Source organism: Haplochromis burtoni, unplaced genomic scaffold, assembly GCF_018398535.1.
Source record: "Haplochromis burtoni strain Fernald_Lab_line unplaced genomic scaffold, NCSU_Asbu1 Contig_78, whole genome shotgun sequence".
Taxonomy (NCBI): Eukaryota; Metazoa; Chordata; class Actinopteri; order Cichliformes; family Cichlidae; genus Haplochromis; species Haplochromis burtoni.
In genome coordinates this window covers 758631-779817 of record NW_024582439.1, presented here as the reverse complement: position 1 = coordinate 779817, position 21187 = coordinate 758631, and the positions used below count along the sequence as shown (strand labels likewise).

The window sequence follows — 21187 nt, the reverse complement described above, 5'->3', positions numbered from 1 at the left end:
ATAATGGTTTGTATCATAATCTTAATTATTTAACATGTTTATTCAATCAATCAGTTTTCTTTTTAAAGAGATTTTATTTCATTTGAAATAGAATAATTATTTTAATTATTACCTAAACAGCCTATCACTCAAGGGTAACCACTGATCTGTCTTTACCGCAGGATGTCTGAGGCCGGCAGTGCAGACTGGGGCGACGGGAGGCAGTGCTGGCAGTGAACAGCAGCCACAGGGAAACGGTCAACTGGCACACCCCACCAAAAATGTGAGAACTGTGTGATATTTCATGACGGCAACCATTAATAATCCTTCATATTCAACTGAAAGTGAGAGAATTTTCTAGATCTATGTTACTAACTTAGGGCTCTCTTTGAGTCATTTTTGTTAGAACTGAACTAAAGAGCAAATGAATCTAAACCTTTAGAGGGGTGGAAGCGCACAAGTGTAAAGGAAAGGTATGAGCTTTAATTGATTGGAAAAGAACTACAGCTTTGTATTGATCATGAATGCAAATCAGTAACCGTTCCTTCCAATTTATTTCATTTTCATAACTGCTGGTCATCAAAATCAGTTGAGATTAAAAGTCGAATTAACTGCCCAGCCCTAACTGAAACCCTGGTTAAGCTCAATACGAGCACACGTATCAAACACAACAAGGAACTATTTTTAAATCGAGCAACCAGCAGCTGATCTCCAGGCTCACTCCAACAGTCACGCTCCAGTGTCAGCCAGACATGCTAATATTGAAGTGGCCCATCAGGCTACTAACATGATAAACCATACCCGACTGGACCTGCCTGGCACGGCAGCCAAATTAAATAAGACAAGGGCATAAACAGCGAGGAAGCTCGGACATACCAGAATGCTAAACAGTTCATTAGGTCCACGCAATCAGAACAACGACTCCTGTATCCTGTTGTTATTTCCTGAGAGGGAGCAGCATTCGCTTCCTCGCCAATGAGGTGGATATCCTCTACAATCATTAGTGTAATCAGACATTTATGTTTTGGTTATACACAAGCTTTGGACTATTTCAATATTTCATGGGTTACTACAAGTATATTTCTAACAATTTTGTGTTACATTTGTGGCTATTTCCTGAATGTGTGCACATAAATGTCCTCTACTCTCCACATTTTATGAGCAGGCCCTTTAATTGGTATGACGTGCACTTCACATGTCACACCAATTAAAAGACCATGAACCCATTACTAACAGCATTTAAGTCCAACAGGATTTAGGTCACTCATTGGCATGGGCTCCTTAAATATTAGTTGCTCATTATTAAAGTTATCATTTCCACACACGTTTCCCTTACAAGTCTGTTAAAAAAAAAAAAAAAAATCTGTGCCTTCAAGCCAAAAGTTACTCAAGAGTAAAATTGGTGTTTTTGCCATCTGAACCCTGAGAATGACCCAAGATTTCCTGGTGAAATTAAAAATAAATGTCCTCCATAAATGTTTCTAAGTGTTCAGACTTGGTCACAGCTCATTAAGTATTTAAGGGAGTTTGACGGCAAACGGTAACCCGGTTAGAAGCCATCGCTGATGGCTGCATTCACGCGTACACAGACCAGTATCGCAAATTGATGTAAATGATTTAAACACAAAATTGTCTTTATAAGCAAAAGAAAATGAAAAGGAAAAAAAATTAAATAACATCTTTCTTCCTTATCATTTTCTTGGCTGAATATGAAGCCCTTGCCAGCTCCCACTGGTTTAAGGCAGAGTATATTAATCATCAATCATAAACTACAGTCCTAATTGCATTCAATTATGCACAAACTTTCTATTTCTTGGTTCAAAATTTGACCTTTTTTGGGGGGGGTAAACTGCATACATAAGCACAATCAGTCTGCAAATAGTGTGCATTAACTTACTTAACATAAGTCTGTGCATTTTCCTAGTATTTGTGGCCATTTAATAACTCGCATTGAAAATCTGTCTCCTTTTGTCCATCGCAGAAAGAAAGATATTGTAGTCTTATACTGACATAATTCTTCAGTACATATGTAGATACAAAAAAACCCCAAAACTTTGCTTATTTTTTGGTATTGGAATGTTGTTCTGACAAAATGAAACATTTAAATTAGAAAAAACAAATTGGAATGTCTGACAGACATTTTTACTGTCCAAGAATAAAAACACAGAGTTAGGAATTAACATTAATGTCTCTTTTAAAACTTTAAAATCTAAGCTCTCTTGTAATTTATTCAAGTGGTCTTCAGGAATAGTTCTCCAGGCTTCTTGAAGGACCTCCAAAGCTCTTTGAGTGTTTCAAAGTGAGTGTTTTAAACTGAGTGTTTCAGCTGATCTGAGGCTCTTTCTAGCCTCAGATCAGCTGAAACACTCAGTTTATTTAAATCCAGGTTGAAGACTCACCTGTTCTCAGCTGCATTTGAATAAAGCACCAAATCCACACTTAAGATTAAATTTCAAAACTTACATTTAACTACTGATTTTATCTACTGTTCTGATTTTATCTGTTTTGAGTTTATATACTGTTTTGTTTGTTTGTTAATTAGTTTGTTTGCTTGTTTTAATCAATTTTAAATCATGCTTTTTATTTGTTTTGTTTCTAATGTCTCTGTAAAGCACTTTGAATCACCTTGCTGTTAAATTGTGCTATACAAATAAACTTGCCTTGCCTTTGCATGCTGGCTGCTGTTTGTTCTGTTCTCTATCAAGATGATCCCTCACTGTTTCAGTGATATTGAAGTCTGTTCTCTAGGAAGGCCAATCCATGACAGATAATGTTCCATTGTGTGTTTTTCTATCCAGCTACTCTTTTATTGCATAAGCAGTGTGTTTGGGATCATCGTCATCCTGAAAATGAAGCTGTTTTAAAGATGATCTTGCATAGAGGATCAAAATCTGATGTTACTTTTTTACATTCGTAATTTCTTGAACTTTGACAAAATCTCCAACACCATTGGCAGAAATACAGCCCCAATCCACCACAGAGCCTCTGCAGTGCTTTACAGATAACTCTGTAGACACTTGTTGTTCTAATTCTCTTCCCAACTCCTTCGTACACACTGATGAAGATTTGAACCAAAAATGCCAAATCTGACTTTTATTCATCACTGAATAATTTCACCCATTTTCAGTCCAGTTCCTGTCTAATTTGCTATACCGTCCACAGAGATCATTACTGAAGTCTTCAGTGAGCAGCAGATGGATCAACTGAGGAGCCAGATGCATTTCTAATGTCTTCTGACAGGTCTTTGCTGGATTTCCCATTTCTTAAGGACATGAACACCTTGTTGGTCAAAAATACTATTTTGTGTAGTCAAACTGTGTTCTCTTGGGTATTTTTTGTAAATTTAAGTAATGAAAATGGAACAACTTATGTGTCTTTGTGACAGGCTGCCCATAAACTGCATAAAAATACAATTTAAAACTGGTTCTTAGCCAAGTTGTCTTATGTGTAGACAACACTGCTTCACCTCTTGAGTTAGGGGTGTTTTTTACATTGGAATAAATAATGTCAGTGTTAAGTGGCTTAACAAACCAACAAGCAAACAAAAATATTCTTCTGAAAACGGTCAGATATAAGAACTGGACTACAATGAGTGAAAAAGCAGGCAATGTCCAGAGAAAAACTCTGAAAGACCTTCAGAAAGACAGGAGAATTATTGCTCAAGATCACTTGAAACTCAGGCTCCTTGGAAGCATTACTATAGATTAGTATTAGTAGTAAATTATAAGTAGATTAGCATAAATTTGTCCTCAGGGATGGATTAATTTTCCATAGCAAACATGTACATGACACAAACAAGTAGGACATAACATTTTAGTAAAAAGAAAACACTGAATGTATTTATTATTTATTATTATCTGCAACTATATTTTTTAAATAACAAGTGTCATTTTTATTACTTGCCTTTGAACGTTATGGTTAGGCAAACAATAGGTGGTTGGCCAAGATTTTTAATTAACAGAAACTAAAGAAAACAGGCTGCCCTTTTCACACTGTTAAAAAGTAATCATGAAAATAATAAATGGATGATTCAAGAGTTAGAATGATATTTATCTGGAGCTGTGAGATTAACCGGCAACTCTGGATTTGGAGAAACAAAAAATGTACATGTTATAAATCATTAAAAAAATAAAATAAAAACGCGTTGAATTTCCTATTATTTCTGATGCTATAAGAATTCCCAGGACTACGATCTCACATCCTGAGAAACAATGTTTTTAGCTCCACATCCAGCACCGCCGCGTTCCAGACGCCGTCTACTAAGGGTGAACACAGGAAACCTCAAGTGATCGCTTCCTCTCTTTAAGAATAGACTGACATCACTTTCTACCAGCATGATCGCCAAACTGAGTGACACATTATTATGTAATGTGTGCTATGCTTAACGCCCAAGCTGGAAGTACACTGGGAGTTGTCCTACCTCCTCCTTCTACTGCTTTAAGCTTTTTTTCCCTGCTCTTCAAGACAAAATAAATAAAAGCAAAAACACATAAATGGAAAACATGCCACAGGTTTGTATCCTCTGAAAGGTCATGCTCGCTTAAAAATAAAATAATTTCTTTGACAGGAGAGGTTGAAAAAGTTAAATCCCCTGAGATTTACCTTCAGGAGGAAAGAGGAAAGTAGCTGTCCTCCTGTTATAAAGAGCTGCTCTGCTTCACAGAACGTGTCAGAAGCTATTACGAGCTTCCTTTCTCCCTCATGTTTGATCTACATTTAACCACCACTACAAAGAAAGAAAAATCAGCACAGGGAGACTGGCTGCTGGTCTGCCATTGGGGAGACTTGTAATTCTTTCTGAAAGAATACAGTAACCTACATCTGGGACGTCTCTGCACACATGAGAGCCCGTCTCTGCACGGGCGTCTGTTGGATCAGTTGAATCACACATCCTCACTGGGATTTATAACCACCTGAAGATGAAGTGGGATATCTTTATGCTTCATGGGAAAAAACTAATTTCACATTAATATTGCCAAATACCATCTAGTACCATTTGATTAATAAATATACGTTAAGATATGTGGTGGTGATGTGGCTTTTTCTTTGGTCCCAAATTCATTTTTTAATTTGCTATTGCTGATGACTATTCAAGGTGCCCCTGGGACAGGCCTACTTCTGGATAAATCCACCTCCAGGCCTGGACTAAAGTCTGGACAGCAAATGCAAAAGTCGCATCAGCAAGAAACCTGATCAGGTTTGTTTGGACTAAACTACCATAGATACAAAACCAACTCGATGACAAGCTGTATTATCTCCTCTTTTAAGCCAACCTTCTTCTAATTGGCTGTCCCTTTCAAACAGACAGACTGTGGGTGGAGCTTCTGTTCTCAAAGCTAGCACTTTGCGCCTGAGATGACGAAATTAGGCATATCTGCTCTTGCTGGCATCAAAGAGAGACAAAACTACCTGAAACCGAGCATGCAGAGCAGTGTGAAGCCTGAGCTTTTCGCTGACAGTGGTTTCTTGTATATACAACACTGACATTATTTCATTACTTCACCTTTTCCATTGTTGAGCATTTGTAATATGCACATCCACTCACATAACAGTGGCAAAAAAAGGATATTCATAATGGGTCCCCTTTAAGAGACTACTCACTGACATAAGAGGTCAGTAATTCAGGTAGCTGTAAAGAAAGAGACTTGTGTTGCAAATATTTTGCACCAGACCATGTTTAAACTGCTCATCATCAGCAGATAGATAAGAGAGGACTTTGACATAGAGCAGAGCATTAATCAAAATCCAGTCTAAATGTTATTATAACCCCTTTTTAAATTTATTTTTCAACTATTTGGTAACCTGAATTTCTAGCACCCACCAGAGGGGTTCAAGCCAGCACCAAAGGGAAACCCCTTGTATTATTAAAATCTATTAGAAAGTGCAAGGAATTTATTTTATAAGGCATAATATCATTTTTTTAATGAAATTGCCAGGATAAAAGATACAGATCGCTCAAAAAGGATCCTAGTCTTTATTGTAGATGTGCACTTGTGCAGAGCAGGTAGACGACCATTTGATTAGCTTATAAAATCATAAGTAGCACTGTTCAACCTGAGAAGCATAACTTACCTAATCAAAACGTTTTAAAAAAAATTATCCTAGCTGAACTGCACATTTTTTTAATATATTCCGAGTTGATTTTGAAATTCTTGACTATCCAAGACCTGGACAGAAGCAAAGAGACCAAATACAAAAGGTGTAGCACCAGGAAAGCTCACCAAACCAACCCTTGAGAGCGCATAGATGACCACTTGCTTGGATTATGCAACCATAAGTGGCACTGTGGCTGTGCCTGCAGGCCAAACACACCCTCGCTGGATGAAGATCACTCTCAGGTAGACTGGGAAAACACATGGAAAGCTACTCTGTGTCATTAAAAGAAGGTGGGTTAAACTGGTGCAGCTACACGACAGCAGCGGTGAAGTGTTTGTCTATTTGTTTGTTAACTTGGGTAGTTGTATTAGCTGGGCAGCTAGCTGAATTAAACCAAATTCACAAAGGCCACGAGTTAAGTTTCCAAAACAATTCTGACCCATTCGTCTTAGCAGTGTGGCAAAAACTGAGATTTTAGGCGTCAAATAATAGCACTTAACAGCAGCTGGCTGTACTGGAGAAAGCCCTAAAGATTGAGCGGGCAGTCGTGCGCCGAGTGACGGGAGAGACTTGCTGCTCTGGCGGACACTCACGCCGTCACTGACTCGGTGGGTTCCGTTGCTAATGGACAGTCATAACGGTTAATAGAAACCATAAAAAGCCTTCCTCCTCACATTAAGTCACCCACACCAAAGTATTTTCCTCCTGTCGCACTGCTATCAACCTCACTGGCTGTCTATCCGCAGCTCGCAATGTAAAGGAGAGCGCGTTGTGTAATAGACGTAAGATATAGTGTTACCGTAACGGCACCTTCTCCATATTCCTCACCGTTTATCCACCAAATAAGCCAAAAAAGATAGCACCGCAGCCGTCCACGCTCACTTGGGCTGCATCGATAGTTGGCGTTGCAATGGCGGTTTTGTAAACGTTGGAGCAACAGCAGACCCGTGAAATGTCACGAAAACAAATCCAGTTACTCACCGGAGGAATCCTCATCTTTACGTAAAGTCCCGCGGAGCCCCTCCGTTAGCATCCGCCATACCTGATCGTCTTTCAGAGCTATTTTTGAGTATCCGTCTCGCGTAGACCCACCACCGCCTGCCTGCCTGATTCAAACAGTCGGAAAGTAAAGCTTCTAGTCTAGCGTAGTTGTGCGACAGCAGCACTCAAGGATCCCTCCCCCAAGGTTTAATACTGGGGAAAAGAAGGAGCAGCGACAAGTCAGCCAAAATGGATATCCTAAACTACCGGTTTTCAAAATAAAACGCAAAGCATCTCCCTTAGAGATTACATTATAACACCAAGAGAAAAACTGTGAATGCAGATCTAATTAATTTGGACATCATCATTACATTTCTTTAGGGTTTTTTTTGTTTCAAACTGCTTTATAAAATAAACACACCAACCAAAATTATAATTACTATGTTTACCTTTAAGAAAAACAAACAATTCGGTCACAGATAATATATCGATTAAAACAACCCATATTTTTGATGCTGTAACAGCAAAGTGTGTAGGTTTTACGTGTAAGTTGTTATTGTATTATTTTATAACTAGATAAACAACTTTCAGGAAAGTTCTTTTTTCTTTTTTTTATTCCTAAAACATGTTTGGAGGGGTCTTTCAGTAAAAGCCAGTCCATGTTAGTAGTAAATAAGAAGAAGAAGAATATATTCAACAGATAATGAAAAAAGAACAACAAGCAAATTTACAGGAAAAGAAATACTAAACATCCACATTTTTTAATATGATTCAATTCAGTTTTATTTCTACACCACAGTCACCTCATGGTGTTGTAAGGGAAAGACCCTAAAATATTAGGGTGAGATTTGACTATTTGATTGTTTATAAAACAGGAAGAAAATAGTTTTCAAATAAGGAAGATTTAAAAGTAATATAGTCAAAGGTCTGGCTGTGTTCAAATCTATTTGACAGTCTATAATATTAGGCTAAACCCACACATATTTGTAAAGGAGGAACAGACTATTTTTTTATTTAGAAATTACTTAAGCAATTAAAGGTTCTTAAAAGGACTGCACTTTATAGCCTTTTATCACGTATATGTAACATATGATTTAATACCATTCCCACTTATTATTAAAGTTTAATTTCTGAGCTCTTACTTTCCCGCAAACAATCACGCAGTTTCCGGTGTTGAACCAACCCTTAGTGTCAAACTTGACAAACCTCCAACCGTTCAGTTCCGTCCAGCCTGCACTGTGGTCCAGCCGCCACCGCTGCAGCAGCAGGGACATTTTGGCTCAAACGGAGCGGAGGGTGAGGTGCTGAGCCCCGGGGAGGGTCCTCGGCTCCATCCCGCTCACGACACCCTAGAGCCAAAATGGCCCATTCATCCCCACTCTCTATAACCTTGCCAGCCCTCGCAGAGGATGACAGGCATGGAGAAATTGATCAGCACGATGCAGCACCGTCAGAGGTGATCAATGAAATGGGATGTGATGTGTAAAACCACCCAAACTCTTTTAACCCCTCCGTACTCGCAGACCCGGCTGCAGTTTTAATAACGCAGTGTTAAAAGCAATATAAACAGTTCCTGTAATTACTGATCGAGAAAGTGAAAAACAGTGACTATAGTAATGGATGCAAACCTACCAAAAGAGAATGTAAAGTGCTCAAGCAGATATAAAAGACTAATAAAAGTCTTAATAACTTTATTATTGGTTTGTAATGTAGTAATAATAATAATAATAATAATAATAATAATAATAATAGGAGAAATAATACAACTAAATAAAACTGAAGGATAAAACTGAAATTAAATGAGACAGTACAATTGCTCACTTCCTCTTCCATTTTTAGATAGTCAACCTGTTTTTGATGATGCAGAAGAGTAGTTTTATTAACTTTCCCCCTCTTATTATTCTACTTGTCAAAAATTATCAACATGAGTTTAATTTCTTATAATATTTACAGCTGAAATGCTGTTTACGTTATCCAAAGTAGTAATGCTAGTAAATGTTGTGTATTTTGTTACATTGTACTGTAATACTAACATTAAAAGATTATAGACTTCACTGCAGCATTTTACTATAAATCTAAGAAATTTGGATATATTATTACAATATAATGTTGTTATTATTATAATATTTTTTCAACCTCCTTTATATGATATGGAAATGCTGTTTAAAGTTCCAACAACCCTACTTAAATAATTTCCCCCAGGGATCAATAAAGTATTCTGATTCTGATTCTGATTCATAATGAGACCAAATATGGCTTACATTTAAGAAAAGAAGTAATTCAATTACAAACAATACAGAAATTAAACCAAGCAAGAAATAAATGTGTAAAATTACTGAAACAAGTTCTGGTTGCTCAGTGCCAATGCTGTTATGTAATTACAACATTTAAGGTTTTTATTAACTCCAGTTAACAAAAAATGACAGAAAATATTCTGTTGTAGGACTGTGCACTAGTAACTGCTAAAATTTCTATAGTACATAGTGGGGGGGAGGGGAGGAACGTTTCTATTTGTCTATCACTTACTTTCACTACCACTATCACTTACTTTGGTGCAGTATGAATGGGGAGATTTGTTTCATTAGGAAAAGCTGTAAAATGTATAAAAATACAGTTAAAAGTACAAAATTGATGCCTTCCTTCATATTTTCATTTTCAAGTTGTCCAGTTGGTCTTCTGGGCCAATTCTGTTACCTGGGCCTTAGGTTTGACACCTAACAGGGAAAGGCTACACTGACTGCTAGGTGGTTGCCAGGCAATGTGATGGTGCCATAATATATCATGTTTAATTCAACCTTTGTAAATATAAAGTAAAATTATACAGTTCTTTCATAAGGTTGATGTAGGCACATGTATACTAAAATGGTCATTTTCACCCATTGCTAGGTGGTAGCAAGGTAACATGATGATGTCATAATATCCCATATAGATAAGAACCTGTGTGTCAGGTTTTGCTGCTCAAGTCTTGATGTTATAGGATGTTTTTAAACAAGCGCACGCAGATTTGGTGTATCGTAGTGGGATAGACTTGGCAACAGTGAAAAGTGCTTCCAAGTAAGCCAGCAGACTGAGAGCAAAGTGCTGTGCAAGTGGTGGACTACATGTAGTGTTACTGCAAAGTGTTTAGGATCCACAGCAGCTCAGCCACAAAGAGGCAGACCACACAAAATTACCATCAGCACAGAAACTGTACACCGGGAGCTTCATGGCTGAGCAGCTCCTGTAGGTGTAATCTGTAAGGGCTCAGCAGTTTTGGCCATGTAATGTAGCACAATAGGAAAAATGTCTCATTAACATTTACATTTCTGAGTCACTTTCCAATTGTTGTTTTAGTAACTATTAGATTGCTATGGCTATGACTTAAGGGTTAGCACTCTTATTTCCTTTACTACTCTCTGTTAAAGAGGGAACTAAAAGCATCTTTCCCAGCATTTCGAGAATTAAAACAGCTCCAGTTATAGCTGCCCAACATGTTCTTCGGCTGCAGAGGAAGCCAGAAGAGCCTGCCTGCACTCCTTGTACTGGAGTGAAAACGAGTACTCAACCCAACCCAAAACTTTTCCAAAAATAAACATGTTAGGGAAAGTTGGTGGATCAAACCACTGTGAGACTACGAGGTTGATCCATTTCTTTTCTTCAAAACTTAAGCGTTTTTTTTCTTCCTATAGAAGCTTACCTATATTAAATAATTATATAGAATTACAGTAATGTGTTGAAGACAACATTGTTTTTCCTAGAAAGAATTCTGGATGCCCCCCTTCCTTATCCCTGTTTCCACGAGAGCTCATGGACACACTGTAACCAAAGAGCATCTGACTCAGTGTCCCGACAAAGAAAATTTTACTTTGACTGAAGGAGTTTGTCCCAATAATTTATTACACTTTGACATTAGGACTTCTGGAGTACATGAGAGCTCAGTTATTAATGAAAACAAGTATTTCACACATTAAGGCCTCACCAGACCACTTTACAGCTGCTCATCGAGGCGGATAGGTAGCAAAATATGGTTGACAAATCTGAACAGTAAAGTAAATAAAGAGAAACTCTAATAGCCCAAAAATGTTTTATTAAATTCATAATCACCACTATAACGTTAAGTGAATTACTCATTCACATTAACTGCAATTTAATAATCTCTTAAATACTAGCCACGTTTAACCATATAAGATGTTTATTTCTAAACTATTGCGAGTCCTTTGGGTGCTGAGAGTTACAGATACTGTGTCCACAATATCACCGACTACTGAAATCAGAACTTAGGTGTGTGTGTGTGCGTGTGTGTCGTAGTGCTGCTGCGGCTGCAGGCTAACCCGAAATGGTTCACGTCTCTGGAGATGATGCACCGCACCTTTAACAACCGTTCCCCCACAAAGGGAGGTGCCCCTTGTGAGGCTGTGAGAGGTTAAAAAAATTAAAATTAAAAACTGAAAACGGTTGACCAAGGGGGCAAAAAATAAAAATAAAAGGAAAATCAGTTTGCTTCATTCTTTGAGGCTTCGTCAAAGTTCTCCACGAGATCTGCAAGACAGAAAACAACAAAGATCACCTGATTTTGTTCTGAAAGCAGAGCATAGTGTTCGGTTAAAGAGATTCAAGAGACAACTGCTGAAAGTGACAGTGATTTACTCCTCAAGGGAACCCCCCCCCCCCATTATTCCTGATACCCTGAACCTTTAAACTATCTGATTAAACACACAAAATAACTGATGAACTACTATATGTGCCCCAAGCAAGATCAAAACCAGATATAAAAAACTAAAGTGAGATTTTGCAGAGGAAGAAGCTTTGTTTACTTCAAGGATAATAATTTGTATCAATACCTGGGACATCGTCATCATCCTCTTCTGCGTTTTCCTCCTTGACTGCTTTCATTTCCATTGCTAAAAAAAATGAAAACACAAAAATGTATCAAATGTTAAGGGTCACATTACAACTTCCACAATGCTAACATCCACTGATCCCTTGGTACAAAGCGGTGCTCTGCTGGGAAATTATTGCAGACTAAATATAACCCACCATTAAAACCAAACAACAACCTCCAGGGCTGTAAAATTAAGCTAGAAGTATCATGATTAACCCTAAGGTTATAGACTGATGTTAAAATGACTAATTTTCCAAAGAAGAAATAAATGATCGCTTCATCACAACTAGATAGTGACTCACTTTTGTTATTGCTTAGTTAGAGGTGTGGTAGTGCTGACTGATGTGTATCACCACCCCCACCAAATGGAATTGTGGTGCTTTTTGGAACACCTTAGTACAGTTATGAGAAATATTATGTTTGTTTGCTACAGGTCATCCAGGAACTTTGTGTTTCAGTTTTATTTTACTATCATATTTCTCATATTTAGTCTGTTACACACCTAAGTGACAGCTATCACGCTGTACTCAAGCTAACTAATGCTGATGTTTAAAAGTCAGAGTCCAAAAATAAATGTGTCAAATTACATCAGCCATCTTTTATTTACAGTCTACGAGAGAGGCACACAACCTGCCACGCAACTTGCAGGATGAGCTGCAAACATAATATCAGAGTAGCTGTGCTAAAAGACCACAAAACATTATCATAAGCTGCAGAACGGCCCCTTAAGAAGACGTCACGGTCACATTTTCCTTTATTTCTGCTCCTGTGTTGGACTCTGCACAGATTCACAGCACAGGGTTAGCTATGCTGTGCTTCCAAGTGAAAAAGATGGTCCTGTCTCCCATGTTTGCTTCACTGGGTTTATTTTCATCTCCATGTGCATCATCTACAAGGCCAGCCCCTGCAGACTGAATCATCTAGATGCTCAGACCGTGTGCTGGAAGCGTTCCTGCCCTTACCAACTACCAATCACTCCCTGAGTGCTCCGATTCTTTCAGACTCACAGTCACGTTACGTCTAATCCTCAGTAACTCTAAACAAAACACTGCTGGATTAATGCACAATAATGTAAGAGCAAGTGTCTTAAGCAAGTTCAGCCATGACCAGCTGCAAACGCCCAAGTCATTTAAGCTCTGCGTTTGCCAACAGGGAGACCTGAACAATAGTCTCTCCTCTCACCACAATAATTCTTGTGTGACAAAAAAAAAACAAAACCCCTCTGTCTGACGTGACCATTATTTGCATGACAACCTCAGAGGGCACTCTGACATTGTGACACGGAACGTGTGTTTTTGTGTGTGCATGCTCACATTGCCGTGGGAACTGCTCAGCCAGCTTGCGCAGGCTGCTGAGGCTGTCGGCTCCCAGCTGGCTCAGGATGCCGGGCAGCATCTCTGTCAGCTGTTTGGTCTCTCCGTGGCCCGTGATGGCGAAGGTGTTGGCAGACAGAGACGCCTGAACTTTGGGGTTGTTGAAGTGAATCACCGTCCCGTCATCTTTTATCATATTCACCTGAGAGAAAGAGGGAAACCGCACAGTCTGGATTAGAGCCTTTATCCTACAAGATTTTGCACTGTCAGGCTTACTAAGACCAGCCCAGGTATATTAGACACTCTGGTGGGCAGAGGATTCCAAAAACAGAAATACATCTTAATGCTCTGTGGAAATAAAGTACTACAAATACAGAAGTACAGTAGAAGACATTTCAGTTTTCAAGAATCTGTGACAAATGCATTAATGTCCTTTGAGTAGTTTTTGTTGGGCCTGTCCCAGAAACACCCACTGTACAGATTATGAGATGTGACTGTATCAGGTTCCAAATGAGCAAGTGTGTGATGTGATTCAACCAAAATAAAGACGTATGAGACTGTTGGATTTAAGACTGGTCTATGAATCATGTTTTTCTTGAGGCACTAAACACCACAGTTTGCACATTTAAACAGCCACATATAAGGTAAACAGATTTAAGCTAGGGGCTGGGTTGAGCATAATCAAATTCATCAATGGAAAACAAAATATATTATATTATTTGATGCTTGATGCCAAAGTAACGAAAAAATATATACATCTAGCCCAAAATCACCACGCTGTACAGGCCCTGCAAAAAAACCCCAACAAAACTAACTGCTGTAATTATCTTAATATAAACAGTATGCTGTAAAGACAAAATATATATTCAGTCAAAAAAAGAAAAGAAAAAACAAAACAAATGTGCATCAGGTAAGGGTCCCTTTTTTGTTTATGCTCTGATGTAACAAGGACACTTTATGGTATGCCCGTTTGCTGAAAGCTCCCTAAAAATAAACTGGAAGATGACATGACTGCATTTCACTTAGGCGCCCCCCCATCTTTCATCCCTTCGTATGCCGCATGACATAATGATAAAAAATGCAGGATCCTCAGAAAGAAACAAATCAAAATAGAACAGACACAGAGAGTAACAGTAGCATTAGTTTCCCTTTGATGGCTCACCTCTTCTATCCCTGCGATGTTGTTCACTGCCAGTTTCTTCAGAGAGCCCTGCAGCTTTTTGTCGTCAGCTGTTGCCGTTTTGTGAACAACCTTTTTCTTCCTGCGGGCCGTTCCCTGAAGGGGAAAAAATGGATTTCATAACCGAGTGAACCAGAATGTCTAACATAGTTAAGGTCACACGCGTCATCCTGTCACGGACATAAAATTACCCTCACAGAAAAAGATCTGTTTTTATTATTATTATTATTATAAATGAGTGGCTTATTCTTTCCATCTCAGAGTGCATTCTTCAAGATAATTACATTAATCTATAAATACTGTGGCTCAGGAGGCAGAGCAGTAGTCAGGTAATTTTCAAGGTCGGTGTCTTTGGTAAAGATTTTGAACCCCAAATTTCCCCAGAAGCAGCTGCATTTACACAACCCACAATGATTGCGATTGGCTCATTCATTACAATCATTTTAAATAGAAAAAAACAAAACAAAACAGATTAACTAATAGAAAATGGAGAGCCTCTACTGGCCACTAGTACTTAGTGTCAAAATTGCAGAGCAGCGTCGGTACATCCACAAACAGCTAAAATACAGTGCTCCATTTGAAATGGAAAGTTGGAAATCTTGGAATTTTCAGCTGGAAGTTAGGCTTCCCACATGCACCAACATTGTGAGTGTAAACAGTAGGAAAACTGAAGAACCTGCCATGTGTACAACCACTGTTGTGTATTTGTCAGTGGTTAGACAAGCAAACACAGAACCAAACCTTTTCATTAACATGTTGCGGCGACATGCTGTGGCGTCATGCTGCAGCAGTGGTGGCAATGACAAAAAGGACAGAAGGAAGGGCTGAAAATGCTAAGATTCTCACTGGTAGTGATCAGGATGGACAGGATTAGAAATGAGTACATCAGAAGGACAGCTCAAGTTAGAGAGGCAAGGCTGAGATGGCTTGGATATGTGCCGAACAGGGGTAGTGTATACCGTATTTTCACGACCATAAGGCGCACTTAAAAGTCTTAGATTTTCTTCAAAAAGTACGGCGCGCCCTATAGCGCAGTGCGCCCTGTGTGTTGTAAGGAGGACGTAGTAGAGAACACCATGAGAACGCTAAAGGGTGAAGTGTGGGCGCAACCCTGAAAATGGCAAAGAGACACGCTTATGAAGCACAGTTTAAACTGAAGGCCATCAGCTACGCGGAGGAACATGGAAATCGAGCAGCGGCGAGAGAATTTAAGATTAACGAATCGATGGTTCGCAAATGGAGGAAGCTAGAAAACAAGCTCCGGCAGGTCAAGAAAACGCAGCTGAGTTTCCGCGGACATAAGGCGAGGTGGCCCGAGTTGGAGGAAAGACTCGAGCGGTGGATCATCGAGCAAAGAACGAGCGGGAGAAGCGTTTCGACGGTCACCATTCGGCTAAAAGCAGTTTCACTTTCACTTTTTATGAAACGGTGCCATTTTTCCATCCGGACCAGGACTACGGTAGCGCAGCAACTTCCAGCGGATTATAAGGAAAAGCTGGCCATCTTCCGCTCCTACTGCAGCAAACACATCGGCGACAAAAACATCCAGCCCAGCCACATCACAAACATGGACGAGGTCCCGCTCACTTTTGACATCCCGGTGAGTCACACTGTGGAGAAGAAGGGGACCAGCACGGTAGCGATACGCACAACGGGGTATGAAAAGTCTTCTTTCACTGTTGTGCTTGGCTGCCATGCTAATGGACAGAAACTGCCGCCTATGGTGATTTTTAAGCGAAAGACTTTGCCTAAAGAGAAGTTTCCAGCAGGAATCATCATTAAGGCAAATGAAAAGGGCTGGATGGATGAGGAAATGATGAAAGAGTGGCTGAGGGAGGTGTATGTAAGGAGACCAGGTGGTTTTTTCCACGCATCACCATCGCTCTTAATCTGTGACTCTATGCGTGCCCATCTCACAGCCGATGTGAAAAAACTAGTGAAACAAATGAACTGTGAGCTTGCTGTCATTCCGGGAGGCCTGACAAAGGAACTCCAACCGCTGGACATCGGTGTGAACCGCCCGTTCAAAGTAAGGCTGCGAGCGGCCTGGGAGCGATGGATGACCGATGGAGACCACAGTTTCACCAAGAGTGGAAGGCAGCGCCGGGCGAGTTACGCCACAATTTGCCAATGGATTGTAGATGCTTGGGCTAACATGTCTGCTGGCACTGTTGTTCGAGCTTTCGCAAAAGCCGGCATCATTTCCGAGGAGCCGCACGGCACGGAAAGTGACTCTGACGGTGAAGAAAGTGAACCTGGCATGTTTGATGGAGATTTAGCGCAGCTGTTCAATTCAGACACAGAGGATGAGGACTTCGATGGGTTTGATTGATGATAAAAATGTGAGTACCAAACTTTCGTTTTGCTCCTGCTTTATTTTTAAATACGCACACTTGTATGCTTGTGTGTTGTTGATGATGACGATTACTGGTAATAAAAATGTGAGTAAGGTACCGAACTCAGGTTTGCTCCCGCTTTATTTTTAAATACGCATACGGTACTTGTATGCGCCCTATGATCCAGTGCGCCTTATGTGTGTGTTAAATACAGTAATGGCACACATAACTGAGACTGCGCCTTTTAGTACAGTGCGTCTTATGGTCGTGAAAATACAGTATATTGGACAATGGATGTTGAAGATGGCACTGCCAGGCTGCAGGAAGAGAGCAAAACCACAGGGAAGATTTCATGAAAGCAGTGAAGGAAGACATGCAGGGGGTTGGTATGACAGAGAAGATGCTAGGGATAGGGTGAGATTGAGGCAGGTGATCTACTATGGTGATCACTAAAGGGAGCGGCTGAAAGTATGGAACATACTTCACTTTAAATTTAAACATCTGTCCAGTTAGGAAGAGCTGAGCCGTAGGGCAGTGCGATAAATCTCATATCCCGATATAAGACATCTATCACCCGATAACAATATAAAGCACAAAAACGTAACATTTTCTGTAAATTCTGTGAATCTCGGGCAGCTCGACTTGCATGAAGTGTTTCCAGCTGGGCGTCGTGTAGCTGGAGTCGAGTGTTTTAACCGATGCATGAAACGATACATTTTTAGACATAAGTTGTAACGGCGCCGTTTTCTTTGTGAGTATTTATTACACGGCGTGCTGCGGGGAAAAGCCTGTTCTAACGTTTGAGTCTAAGGTTTATTTTTTAGCACCTGGCGGCTCTTTTTTACTTCTCATCCGTAAATATCTGCATCTTTCACGTGATTCAGTTTATTTTGAAAAGTCTCAACAGGATCTTGAGCTTTATTGTGAAAGGTTTATGTGGAAATAAACAAGCGGACACGCGATGGTTTTACCGTCGTTGTTGCTAACGACAACGCATAAAAACAGGCGCTTGTCCGTCTGTAGTGTGGTTATATTAAATATAAGAGAAAGAGAGAACTTTAAGAAATTAATATAGCCACTACAGTGACCATCAAAACGATGAAAAAAAAATTGCCGTAAACAGTTTATTTTGCGACACCACGAAACAAATGATAGCATAAAATGAAACCATAGATGTTTTTATATCGTCATCCGATATATATCGTTTCATCGAACAGCCCTACTGAGCGGTGTACCATAAAGACAGACATAATGAGTTCCCTTATTTTACATGACTGGTGCTAAACATATAACCTAGTCCGAAGGAGATTATGCACGTTACTCAAACTGCTGAAGAAGAAAATTTATCCCACAGAAAGAAGCCAAGCAGTACAATTAAAGCAGAATTGGTGCACTCTCAGAAATGTACCTGAATTCATTTAGAGATAAAGAAAACACATTTTGATGCTTGGTTCATTTTATACCAAGTCTGTTTTACAGTGCCAGCAATACAGCTAATAGAGCATAAGCCTATTTCAAGGCTAGTTATCAACAAGCAACAAAATCAAAGGAAATGTTTTCACTTTAGAACAAAGGTAAACACCACGTCATCTTCATTGGTATATGGGAGACACACTGAGTAATGTGAAGATTCCATGTCACATGAGAAACAAACAGTAGCACTGAGAATGTACTAAGTGACAACATAAACAAATGTATGAATTCACATGATTTTCTGCAGCACTGCTTTCTTTACTTATATGTAACTGGATTAAGAAAGAAAGCTGCCAACCACGGTGGTGATACTGGGGGTTTTGTCAAGCTGTGTAATGTAAAGAAATCCTGTTTATGTTCACAGTGTCACAGCACAGGTCACTCCACTGGACAAGTACAACTGATTTTTTTTAAGTACCAAGAGAAAAGACATACCTTACTGTATGTCATGTGACCTTCCATGTGACCATATTAAGCAAAACATGGTCAGTATTGATGCACTGGTAAGCAAAATATTACACCCAAAAAAGGGAAGTTAGTCCAAAAGTTAAAAACCACACTACTCAATTGAAGCGAATCAAACTTCTGTGATGGTTGAATTATCAGAAAGCTTCAATAGGTTGAAGAACAGAAAACATAGAAAGGTGCTTAAGCCATGTGAGATATTGGTTGCCTCCTCCACCCAGTGAGCTAAACTAGTGTCCACTAACCTTTTGTTTTTTATTTTAAGGAAGAGCTTTACCCCCACCCAAATATTTAAACCAGACATTATGCATCTATATTTCAGCACCACAAATTCATTGTGATAGATACACAGAAACAAGAGTCTGTTGAGGGTCACTCCAGTTTAAAAAAAAAATGTTGAGAATGTCGATGTGAGGTTAAAGGAATTTCAGAGCAAGAAAAACAAATAACGCCACCTAGTGTGTGACTGAAGGCTTCACAATAAATGTGAACAAAGCCAGAGAGGCCACAGATGAAGGGGGGCACAGCTCTGCCCTCCCCCAAAAAGGGAATGCTGAGGTCAGGAGGAAACACCTGACCTCAGCTGAATACCATCACACCTTGAAATGAGCAGGAAAATGAACCCATGACAGATGAATCCAAAATGTGACATCTGTTAAGTTACCATAATTAGAATAAAAGAAGAGATCCAGCAGACTCTTACCTTTCCACCTATTCGGACCTGAGCCTGAAGTTTAGCGAGCTTCTCTTGATTCATAGTGTTCTGTTTTGAAAGTAAAAAACAAAACACACATTTAACGTGATTTTATTCCCATGCTTACCAAAGAGGGGGAAAAAACAGTTTTTGTTTTTTTCAGCTCTTAATACCACCATCTGCCTGAGGAGCGCCGCATGCTGCTGCTGAAATACAATAGTCCCAGCATGAGCTACAATAATCCCCCAAAATAACAAACTGGAAATGAGCTGACTGACAATCTAATCGTTATACTCAACCTGCTGACCATTATACACTGAATGTGATGAAGACATATATCCGGGCTTTGTCGTTTTAAATTACATCCACGATAACTGTAGCTAGTTAGGCTGCTAACTAGTTGAGCAGCTAAGCTAATGCTAGCATTAAGCCAGAAGAAACAAGCTGAACGCACCTGCTTTGGTATCGACACCTAAATTTAAGCTCAAATCCAACGATGGAAACAAACCAGCACAGATGTCTGCTGAGAAATACCCCCCAAATTACCTGTGGTAATGAATTTGCTGACGGTCAGTTGTACTAGTCTCGCCGTTAACCACCCAGCTTAGCTTAAACTATCGTTAAGTCAACAGCAATTACATATATTTCCTGTTGGGATTTTCACTATAAGGTTTAAATAACGCCCGTCAAACGATGTTATATAGCTTTTATCCAGGTGAAAAGGACATAAATGCAAATGTTAAAAATATCTCAAGTTAAATGTAAGCTTATATTAACTGACATATGTAAATATATTGTATATTTGCTATATTTCGATGTAGTTCAAACTTTTATTTTGGCACAACTTTCCGGTGTCATATCAGAATTTCGTTGTCTAGCTTCACTATGTGACAAAGCAGCGAAGAGCACGCGGTTATGTGGATGTGATGTCATATGACCCGCCCCTCCAAAAGGAAAATGAATCACCGTTGGCCAATAGTAAAACGCGGACACGCGCGCGCGCACAAACGTGCACGCCCACAAACACAACATGATCATAACAAATATGAAAGTTTTAGGGAAGTTTACATACATTCGTCACGGACATTAATGTCATGGTAATTTGGGGCTTTTCATGATTTTTTCGATTTTTTCTTTATTCGGGTTGGTATGACTGGACAAAATCCTTTAATTAATTTAGATAAACAAGAACTGTGTGCACAAGTTTGTGTTTATTTTGGATTTTCTATAACCCATACAGGGTATATATGAACAAAATCCCATTAATGATTGGTTAAAGTTGCATCTCGACCGCTGATATTTGACCAATCTTTTTGGCAGATTTGGTAAAGTTTTAATTGGTTTCCTGGCACAGATCCGGCTATTAAGCATAGTCCACAAATTATCAACAGAGGTTGAAGTTGGGGTTTTGGGAAGGCCATTTTAGAAACTTAATGTTAGCCTGCTTTATCCATTCCTAACCCATTTTTGATTTGTATTTGGGATTATTGTCTCTTCGAACACCCAATTGTGTGCTCTTCCCTTCTTTATTATTCTAACCACTTTGTGCAGTGTACCAGTACCACTGGCAGCAAAAGAGTCCTAGAGTGTAATGCTACCACCACCATGCTTGACCAATGAGAAAAGTGTTCCTAGGTTTAAAAGCCTCATCATTACTACTCCAAACATACTTTTCGTCATTGTGGTCAAATAGCTCAACTGTTCTCCAGAAGCCATTTGGTTTGTCCATGTGAAGGGCTGCAAACACTAGTCGAGCCTGAAGGTGTTGACTTTGAAGCAGCACCTCTCAGACCATGGTGATGTAAAACT

At 39.5% G+C, this 21187-nt stretch overlaps 2 protein-coding genes across 7 annotated transcripts in view; both read right to left on the bottom strand.

The window, feature by feature from the left end:
* The window catches only part of zfyve9a (zinc finger, FYVE domain containing 9a), a 38566-nt gene extending 31246 nt beyond the window's left edge, over positions 1-7320 (bottom strand). For 3 of the 5 annotated variants that reach the window (XM_005924568.3, XM_005924571.3, XM_014334305.2), the window contains exon 1: positions 7057-7319. The gene's annotated coding sequence lies outside the window, so the exon portion shown is untranslated. The other 2 variants (XM_005924570.2, XM_005924569.3) reach the window with 2 other exon arrangements.
* A 3585-nt stretch (positions 7321-10905) lies between these two features.
* On the bottom strand, positions 10906-20031 carry LOC102289177 (transcription factor BTF3 homolog 4). Of its 2 annotated transcripts, none has more exons than XM_005924566.2 (6): positions 19925-20031; positions 19388-19447; positions 14393-14506; positions 13231-13432; positions 11877-11936; positions 10906-11574 (listed from the first exon to the last, which is right to left on the bottom strand). In XM_005924566.2, exons 2-6 carry the CDS (start codon positions 19439-19441, stop codon positions 11528-11530), a joined length of 477 nt encoding a protein of 158 aa, XP_005924628.1. In that variant the 5' UTR covers positions 19442-19447; positions 19925-20031; the 3' UTR covers positions 10906-11527. The 2 variants fall into 2 exon arrangements, with proteins under 2 accessions (XP_005924628.1, XP_005924629.1); XM_005924567.3 differs by having other exon boundaries at positions 19833-20006.
* Positions 20032-21187: the final 1156 nt, after the last annotated feature.

Excerpts from the sequence above, each read along its gene's own strand:
- LOC102289177 (XM_005924566.2), bottom strand. The coding sequence starts at position 19,441 with ATGAATCAAGAGAAGCTCGCTAAACTTCAGGCTCAGGTCCGAATAGGT. Across the intron at positions 11,937-13,230 it reads TGAGCAGTTCCCACGGCAAT|CAATGGAAATGAAAGCAGTC; the intron begins GTGAGCATGCAC and ends CATTTTTTTTAG. Across the intron at positions 11,575-11,876 it reads GGATGATGACGATGTCCCAG|ATCTCGTGGAGAACTTTGAC; the intron begins GTATTGATACAA and ends TCTGTCTTGCAG.